At 58.2% G+C, this 9,673-nt stretch overlaps 1 protein-coding gene across 1 annotated transcript; it reads right to left on the reverse strand.

Annotated features, from left to right (window-relative positions):
* Positions 1 to 806: 806 nt before the first annotated feature.
* Positions 807 to 3,750, reverse strand: POU3F1 (POU class 3 homeobox 1). The gene has a single exon (XM_010376854.2). It carries the CDS (start codon positions 3,704 to 3,706, stop codon positions 2,351 to 2,353), a length of 1,356 nt encoding a protein of 451 aa, XP_010375156.2. The 5' UTR covers positions 3,707 to 3,750; the 3' UTR covers positions 807 to 2,350.
* Positions 3,751 to 9,673: the final 5,923 nt, after the last annotated feature.

Here is a 9,673-nt window from a genome sequence, read left to right on the forward strand (position 1 = left end):
TCTCCTTCCCATCACTCCCTGCGGTGGTGGTGGTGGTGGTGGTGGTGAGGGTCTTGGGTACCCACCCTTGGAGAGGAGATATCAGGTACAGTTGCCCATGCCTCCACTTCTTCCCAAGAGAAGCTGGGGTAGTGGTTTGTTTGCAGAGACGTAGGACTGGCTTTGTCCAAGCAAATTGGCAGGGCTCCCTCCCTAGGCTGACCCAGCTCACATAGGACCACGAAACCCACCTCTGTCTAAGCTGTTAGAACTCACAGTGCATCCAGGGGGGATTGGGTGGAGAGCCTGCTGGAGTAGGATGGTGGGGCCTGACTAGGCTTGCAGGTGCCCTAGGACTGGGAATGGTAAAATTGGCTCAGACCCCTCATATAGAGTGCAAGGTGAAATGAAAGTTGTGGGTTGAGGTGTCAGGTGGGGGATTATAGATTCTAGGCTGGTGACCTAGGCCGAGGCAGGCTTCTTTCTTGGCCGAGAAGAGCAGTCGAGTTGTGCATGGGCGATGGCTGATCCGAAATTCCATGTGGTGTCTTTCGCTCACTGTCCCAGGCCCTGGTTTGGTCTAGGAGAGTCTGTCTATGGCAGGGGGACACGAGGCAGCTTCATCTTCCCTAAACTGATGCACCTGAGGCAGGGGCCCAACTGTTGCCCATGTCCTGATATCCATCTGGAAGGTCTGCAAGATCATCTTCCTCCAAGATCTCTTAGTGAGATCAGAACTTTAGGGAGGTGAAGCAGGGGATCCCATCGCTTCACCCCAAAACCCACCCAGCCCTAGCAGTAAAGAGGACAGGACACAGCCCTGGGGTACATGTTTATGTGAGTAATAAAATATTTACTATAACATAAATATAAAGGGAACTTCCCAGTCTACATTATTTTTTTTTGCAATAAAGATACAAAGAGAATGCACCGAAACATTGTTTCAAAAAATAATAAAAATAAAATAACAAAATTTAAATTCAAACCTTAACAAACAGAACAAGAAATGGAGAAGGGGGAAGCTCCAAACACATCCAGAAAATAAATAGAGATGGGTCAGAAATTCGGAAATCATATTAAAATATCTTTTTCGGATTAGTCAGTATACAAAATCCTTTAGGGTAGGAAGGACGGGTAATCCGGAAAACTAAAAATAAAAACCAAGCACAAAATGTTTCTTCTCCCCGCCAGTGTGTACATATCTCACATATTTACATGGTTCCCACCTCACCCCAAACTTGGGGAATTTCTCTCCCGGCCTCCCCTGGCATCCCGCAATCCCGGCGGGCTGGAAAGGGAGCAGAGGGAAGCTGCAGGGAATCAGGCGGAGGGTTCTCAGGGAACGGCTTATTTCTACAGCTGGTTAAAAAAAATCTCTCTAACTTTTCCAAGTTTCGTTTGGTGTGGCCAGGAGGGCAGGGCCCCGCTGTGCGGCCGTCGGTCTGCAGCAGGGCAGAAGCCCCTTCCCATCTGGGTATGTGGGAGCGCAGACCCCTCCGGCGTGGCCGGGAACCAAGCTGGGGCTCGGATGAAACGAAACGAAAAATGAACACTCGAATTTTTTTTTGTTAGCTTTTTTTTTCTTTTTCTTTTTTTTTTTTTTGCTTTTTTTGGGGGGTAGGGTAGGGAAAGATAAGGGGAAAAATAAATTAGGCTAGATTAAAGCTTTGGCTATTTCCTGCTTTTATACACAGACGCGGCTCTCGCGACCTCCCCTCCGGGGCCCCGATAAATACAGTATACAGCGATTTAAATTAAGGGCGCGGGCGGAGTTAGAAGGACCCCAGGAGCCGAGAGGCTCCACGAATAAATAAAAACCGTAAAAAAACCAAGCCCGGAGAAAGGGGAAAAGGGGGTGGGGCGCATCCTTATAGGAGAGAAGAGGTGTGTAGCGAATAAAGTGACAGCCCCCCACCCTGGACCCGCAGGCTCAGGAGTCCACGCGGGGAGAGGGGATGGAGAACTCTCCTCGCTTGGTCCTCTCTCCCGGGGAATCCCTAACCCCGCACCGCGTTACCTGTCGCTTTGGGGAGGCCGCTGCCGGGATCCGGCCCCGAACAGCCCGGGGGGCAGGGGCGGGGGTCGTCGAGGGGATGGGGGCAGAGAGCAGGCGGCGGACAGGATGCCCGGGGTGAGTTGGCGAGTTCCGGATCTTCGCTCCTCTCTCCCGGGGCTCGGGCGACGCAGCCTACCGGGCCGTCTTCGCCGCTCACCGGAGAGGGTCGTCCGGGTGTTTGGTTTTGTTCGAAAGTTTCTGGGCTTTTTTTTTTTTTGTAAAATCCAAAGCAACCGAACAAAAAGAGTCCAGGCCGCGCGGGCGGGCTGCGCGCCCGCGCCCTGCAGCGCGCCGGCGGGGGCCCGGCCCGCGGGGTCACTGCACGGAGCCGGGCAATGTGTGGTGGTGGTGGTGGTGCAGCGCCGCCGGCGGGGGCGGCGGGGGCGCGGAGGGTGGCGATGCGCCGCCCCCGCCGGGCCCTAGCTCCCCAGGCGCGTATACATCGTCCATGGGCGGGTGGCCCGCGCCGGCCGCAGGGGTCATGCGCTTCTCCTTCTGCCGCCGGTTGCAGAACCAGACGCGCACCACCTCCTTCTCCAGCTGCAGGCTGTCTGCCAAGCCTGTGATCTCGTGCGCCGAGGGCTTGGGGCACTTGAGAAAGTGGCTCTCGAGCGCGCCTTTGACCCCTACCTCGATGGACGTGCGCTTCTTGCGCTTGCGGCCCTGCGCCGCGATCTTGTCCAGGTTGGTGGGGCTGCCGCTGGACGAGTCGGTCTCCTCCAGCCACTTGTTGAGCAGCGGCTTGAGCTTGCACATGTTCTTGAAGCTCAGCTGCAGGGCCTCGAAGCGGCAGATGGTGGTCTGCGAGAACACGTTACCGTAGAGCGTGCCCAGCGCCAGCCCCACGTCGGCCTGCGTGAAGCCCAGCTTGATGCGCCGCTGCTTGAACTGCTTGGCGAACTGCTCCAGGTCGTCCGAGCTGGGAGCATCCTCGTCCGAGTGCTCGCCCACCGATGAGCCGCCGCCGCCCGCGCCCGGGTGCAGGTGCGCCGCCGCCGCGTGCAGGCCGCCCGCGTGTGCATGTCCGTGTGCGTGTCCGTGGGCGCCCAGATGCGGCGGCGGCGACGGCTCCAGCTGCGCCTCGTGGCCGTCCTCGTGCAGCGCGTGGTGCAGGCCCGGCCCCGCGCCGCCACCGCCCGCCGCCAGCATCCCGGCCAGGCCGCCGCCGCCGCCCCCCGGGTAGGCCGCCTGCGCGTACAGCCCGAGCGGCTGGGGCTGGTGGCCCCCGCCGGCCCCGGGCGACGGCGACATGGCCGGGCCCAAGTGGTGCGCCGTGCTGCCCTGCGCCCATGCCGCGCCCGCGTGGGCCGCCCCCTGGTGCACCAGGCGCGCGTGGAAACCTCCGCCGCCACCGCCGTCGTCGGCTCGGCCGGTGCCGCCGCCGCCCGCCTTGCCGTGTTCTAGGTGCGGGCCCCCGGCCCAGTCGCCGCCGCCGCCTCCTCCCGTGGGTAGCCACTGGGGGTGCGCTAGGCCCACGGGGTGGCCCGCGCCCGCGCCCAGCCACTCGTGGTGCATCAGCTTCTGCACTTCGCGGTACGCGGCCCCTGCGTGCAGTCGCTCGGCCGCCGCAGCCGCCGCCGCTGCCGCCGCGGCGTCCGGGTGCATGAGCGGCCCGGTGCCCCCGGCTCCGCCACCGGGGCCCCGCGGCAGGTATTGCGCGGTGGTGGCCATGCCGCCCCGCGCCCTGCGCCGCGCCGCCGCCGCCGCTCCGCTCCGTCTGCGGGCCCCGCCGCCTCGCTCCGCCGGCTTAAAGACCCGACCCGCTCGGCGCTCCGGAGCCCCACCCCGCCCGCCGCCCATTGGCTGCCCGCGGAGCCGCCTCCCGCCTCCCCGGCCCGGCCCCCGCCCCCCGCGCCCGCCCGCCGCCCTGCCCGGCCGCCCAGAGCTCTCCATTGGGCGTCGCTCCCGGGGTCCCGCGCGCCGGCCGTGCTGATTGGCCGCTGGGGCTTCATTCACGGCCCCCCTACCGTCCGCGTACACACTCACGCCCCGGGGGCGCGGCCGCCACGTGGGGAGTGGCGCGGGGGTGGCCCTCGGACCGCACCCCCTCTCGTCCTGGCTGTGTGGGCCCGGCTTACCCCCAGCGCTGGAGACTCGGAGCCCGGCCGGTCCCACATTCCACGCGAGCTGAATTCCCGCCCGCATCCCGCCCGGGCAGCAGGAATTGCGGGCTCCGGGAGGCGCTCGGGCTCCGAGAAGCGGCTCAGCCCCGCGCCCCTCCCTCCGCAGTACCGCTGCCGGCGGACCAGGATTCCCGCGGGTCCTGGCGGCTGCGAGCGCGAGGCGGCGCGGATTCGCGGCTCGGTTCCGGCGCGACTGCTCACCGCGCCCGCCTCGCCTCCCGCAGCTGCCCCGTGCACTGGGCGCTCTTCGGCGAGTCTGCCCAGCCCGTCTCGGCTTTCCTTCTCTTCCCTCTAGTCCCAGCGTCACAACTCCGCCGACCTCCGCTGCCCTGAGAGCGCATCCAGCGCGGGCGGAGTCGGACGGACTCGGGCTTCACGCCTCTCGCGGGCACCTCTTCTCCCGGGCACTGAGGCCCAGGTGAGTACCGCGCGGGCAACTGGGGCCGGGACGGCAGGCGGCAGCGGTTCTACAGTCCTACGCGAGCCCCTGGTACCCGGCCGCGCTCCGGGGTTCCAGAAGGAGAGGATCTGGAAGTGGAGACTGTGGCTCCGGGGAAAACGCTGCTGGCAAAGGCGCTAGCAGGGGGTGGATGTTGGGCCCAGGGGTATCTGACCTGCGCCGCTGCAGCCTTCTCGATCCTTCTCCCAGCTTGAACGGCTCATCGACTGTGGTCGTGGTGGGATCACGTCCCGAGAGAGGAGAGGAGAAGGATGGGTTCAGGGAAGGGCTGCGGGCACCCCAGAAATCTGACGTGCAGGCCGGGAGCTGTCCAGCCTCGCGAAGAGCCCTGGGCTGGAGTTTGCCCGGACTTGCCTGGAGCTGCTGAAAGGGGAATTGAAATAGAGGAGGCCTTGTTGGAAAGGTGGGCAGTGGAATTCAGTTACCTCCTCACGCCCCAGCCCTTGATGACTCCCTGAAGGATCCTGAGTGGAGTCGGACCTCACTGCAGTTCCTCTGTGCCTTCTTACCCGACCAGGCTGAGAGGACTGAACTGTGTTCTCTCCTCTTCCCCACACTGAGGCTTGGGTCCCAGGGAGTCTTCAGCTGCTAGTCCTCCCTCTTTTCTCTCCTGGATCTTGTCTCAAGTGGATTTATAGCTTACAGGGCCCTGGGGTCCCAGATCACAGAACTGAGCTGGGGGCCCAGCTAAGGCCCCACTGGGCAAGTCAGGTCTGTGGAATAAAGCCTTAGTGTGAAAAAAGGTGCTGGAGGCTCAGGTGGTAGCTGCCATTGGAATGATCCAGGGTGCTGGGACAGAGTTGATAGTGACAGGGGTCACCCTGGGCACAGACTTTGATCATGTGGGCCCTGAATGCCCTAGGACCAGCCAGAGAAGGAGTGGGACAGAGCAGGGACCTTGTCTGGCCATTGGCCACTGTCCTGAGCAGGCTCCGTGGTCCCACCCTGGCTGTAAGAGCTGCGATGGAGCTCTGTGTTTGAACCCGGCTAGAGATACTGGGCTTTCCTGGATTCTGGCCTAGGGAATGGTCACCTTGAGGCAGCCCAGGTCTTTCACCTTTCCCAGGCCTGGGAGGTAGGAGGAAGGCTGGTAATCCCACAGTGAAGTCTCTGCTTGTGCCAGCCCTAACCAGGCCTGTGTGATATTGAAGCTTGGGCTTTCAACCTGGAGCTGCCATCATCTCCCTGGGCAGGAGTAACTCTGGTCCAGCCTGCCTAGCTCTTGGTTTTCCTTCCTGTATGTTGGGAATAACAGTACTATAGGCGGCCCACCTCTCTCACTAAGGTAGGTCAGATAGTAGTGTGAGACAAAGGGGGCATAAAGCTCTCAGACAGGTGTTTACTCTGGTCGTTTCCATTGTTGCTGTTCAGTGAGAGGCAAGGCATTCTCCCTCCCTAACTAAATCTCAGTTTCTCCACCTGTAGCATGGGATTGCAGAGGTTTGGACCAGTTGATCTCTCTGGCACTTCTCACTCTCATGGTCTGTGATTCTGTGAATCTGTCTCAGTTCCTGTTGGAGGAAGTCTGGACAGTGGGCAGGTGTTTCGATTTCCACTGAGGCTAGAAGAACAATGACCAACAGGCAAGGTGGTTTTTTTTGTTTTTTTGTTTTTTTTTTGTTTTTTTTTTTAATTATACTTTAAGTTCTGGGATACATGAACAGAATGTGCAGGTTTGTTACATAGATATACACACAGGCACGGTGTTTTAACAAGTACTTTTACATGTATCATTTTACCTGTACCTCTCAGCCCTGAGAGAGCACTGAGATTATTATCTTCATTGCCTAGATGAGGGACCCAAGGTTTGTCCAAGGGCACAAGGACCTGTGAGTTTCCACTCATCATTCTTCCCATTACTGTGGGATGGGAGCCTATGGAGGCAGCGGCTTTGGCTGGCACAACAAAGAGAGCCCACAGCCCTGTTTCTGGTAGTTCTCAAGCACAGGCCAGGGCCTGCTGGGGCTCCTGAAACCATCTTCCCAGGTCTGTGCTGAATTGAGAGGCATCAGCAGTAGAGCAGTAGCCAGGCTTCTAGGTTATCAGCTTGTCACCCAGCAAATCAAAGTCCCAATCCCACCACGCCCTTTAGCAGCCCTGTGACTTTGTGTGAGCCACATTGCCTCTTGGAGCCTGAGTTTGTGCATCTTACAATGAGAACAATAATGCCTGCTTTTCAGGATTGCTCTGAGGCTCCACAGATGAAATAAGGCATGCAATTTAGGTGCCCTTTAAATGTTAGATGCTGGCCTGGGGTGGGAAGAAGTTTGAAGTACGAAAGATATAATTCCTTTCTCTGCTTTGGAAATTTTAGACCTTGCACAAGAATATGGGTTTGGTCTTGAGTCAGAATTTTCTTGTGTTTGAGTTAAGTTTCCCCCAGGAAGTCTTGACATTGCTTTCAAGATTCTGTGTGGGACACTAGGGCTGAGACATGGCAACTGGTAGAAACATCTGCAGCTGAGCAACCCCTTTGTCCTGGAGCACCACCAGCTCAGGCCCTGGGGAGAACTCATCCTCAGACCCACAACACGTAGGCAAGGTGTACACAGAGAGGTCAGACACCCTACCTGGCCCATGCAGACACAGAGTGGTTTGGGCATGAGAACAGGTGTGTACATGCACACACACATACAGATACAACCATGCGATTTAGCACAGGACTGAATGTACAGATTCACAATAGGAACACACAAACTTGCACCATTAGGCTGAATATTCGTAGTCACACAAAGCAACACCCAGTGGTAAGTACAGGCATGTGTCTAAACGGGGAGATACACAGAACCCGCACATAGGCTGAACTAGGCTCAAGTAGGCACTACTTTGCTGACACAGAGATACCTGAAACCTACAGGCTCTTGGGGCCACAAACATGGAAACTCTCAGCTGGTGTGCCAAGTCACACACAGAGGCACACCGTCATACACACATGAGCACGTGGAGCCAGCCATGCACACCCTCTCACCCAGATGCACAAAGAGGCTCACCCCACACATCACAGAGACACACAGACATACCTACCCACACCCTGTAAGAAATAGCAGGTCTGCTCAGGGGATCAGAAAGCAGAGGAAGGGGCTGCATCCAGCCCAGAGTTTGGTCCACATGGTTTGGTTGCAGCGCTAGGTCCAAGGAAACAGAGAAGGCTTTTCTTTTCGTATTTTTTCCCACTCTCCTTGTCTGTGGAGGGCAGCTCCCAGCCAGGCCGCCGCCAGTTTCAGAGGCTCCCGGGCCTCCCTCCCCAGCGGGGCCTCTGCCCAGCCCGCCCCCAGGCAGGAGCTGCTTGGGCTTTCCCAGAGCACAGCGGCCTGCTCCAGGCTCTGGAGTGTGACCGAGCGCCTGCTCATTTGACACAGGTCACCGAGCCTCCAGCAGATGGGGCCCTCGCTGTGGGGGGTCTCTGAGCTGGGGGCTGTGGGGGGCTGGGAGTGGGAGGGAGGCTCTGCAGGGATGAAGGACAGGCTACACAAGCTCCAGCTCCGTGTACTCTTTCTGCAAAGCCCCGGGTTACAGACGTGGTCCCTAGAATACAACTATACTCACGAGTCAGTCACCATCAGCACCCTGGCGGCCACATACACAGGGCAGTATTCCAGACACACATCCCAGATGACGGCGGACCTAACAACGGCGCGCTGAGCACAGCTTTGGGAAGGAGAAAGAGGAAGAGCCTTGCTCAGCATCTCCTGGAGGCAGTTGGGTCTGGCTGCTTTCCCCCTTTGGTCTCTGAGCCCCTGACCTCTCTTCTGCGAGTTGGTCAGTTGGTTAGGAGTCCAGGATGGGCTGAGAGCAGATGCAGTTTCAGACCTCAGGCCTTTTCAGTGCTGGGGGAAGACAGGCTCCAGGATGCTCCACCTGGATTCCTTACAAGTCAGGAATGCTGAGAAGATACAAAGAGGAGAGATGGGGCCCATGGGAAGTGCTGCCGGACGGGCTGTGTATCTCAGGATGCCTCCTGCATGCAGGGACTTTGAGTTTTTGAAGCTGGCTGGACCGGGGCAGCACCTGCGAGCCACTTCCTTTCCCTGCTGGCAGTCTCCTTATGCCCTGGATCTTGCCTTTTCAGAGTGGCCTGGCTTGGCAGTCAAGGGTCCTGGGTTCCATCTTGGCCCTGACTCAGGCCTCATTTTGGGCCAGTGTCAGCCTCCTAACCCTCTGTGTCCTCATCTAAAAATTGGGCAATATGGTCTCTGTTGGCTGCTTGAGAAGATGGGGGGTGAGATCACTGCTTGAAGAAAACTTGGAAAGGGAAAGTGTGGCTTAATTTTCCTCCCTGGCCGGCCATCTGGGGTGAGTAAGAGGCTGTGTAAGCAGGCGTGGAATCTGCCTGCTCCCCTAACCAGTTCTTGCTAAAGAGTGTCAGGAGGGACCACGCCCACTGGGGCTTGCTGCCCGTTCATTCTGAGTTTTTGACTGGATTTGACTGTGGTTTTGACTGGAAGAGTCTGGCAGGGTCCTAGCTGTCATAAATTCCCAGTCTTAGGAGGGTGCCAGGGTCATCTTATTGATCCATTATCTTGGTGAGGGTGGGTGCCGTCTAGACAGATTCGTAGTGCTTGCCACCATCCTAAAGTTTCCTCACATAGGATGAGCTCACCCTTCTGAGCCCTCAAAGCCCCTACCTCTTTCCCTCGAAGCTCAGCCCCTCCAGGTGTCCAGTTCTTCTGTCCTCCTTGTGGTCTTTAGAGCCCAAGGCAGAGGACAGGAGTAATAGCAGAGCTGTTGCTGCCTTTGGCAGAAGAGAAAGGAGCGATCTAACTTATTTAATCTCAGGTTTTAGTGAAGGGAAGGAGGGATGGAAGGTGAAATATTTCTTGGGGAAGAATCTTTCCTTGTATTTTTGTTTTCCTGCCTCAGCCCCTAGGCAATGGGTGTGGGTAGGGGTCCTCCCAGAGTGTCAGTAGAATATTCAAATTGGGGTGGTCAATTGCTCTTGAAATTTACTTTCATTTTTAGCAGAATGTCAGCCTTTGAGCCGGTGTTAATGCCCACAATCCGGTTATGCAGAACACGCTCTCTGCAAATCGGTAAATCATTAGCGGGGATTAATCA

The sequence above is a fragment of the Rhinopithecus roxellana genome, chromosome 12 (genome assembly GCF_007565055.1).
Source record: "Rhinopithecus roxellana isolate Shanxi Qingling chromosome 12, ASM756505v1, whole genome shotgun sequence".
NCBI lineage: Eukaryota > Metazoa > Chordata > Mammalia > Primates > Cercopithecidae > Rhinopithecus > Rhinopithecus roxellana.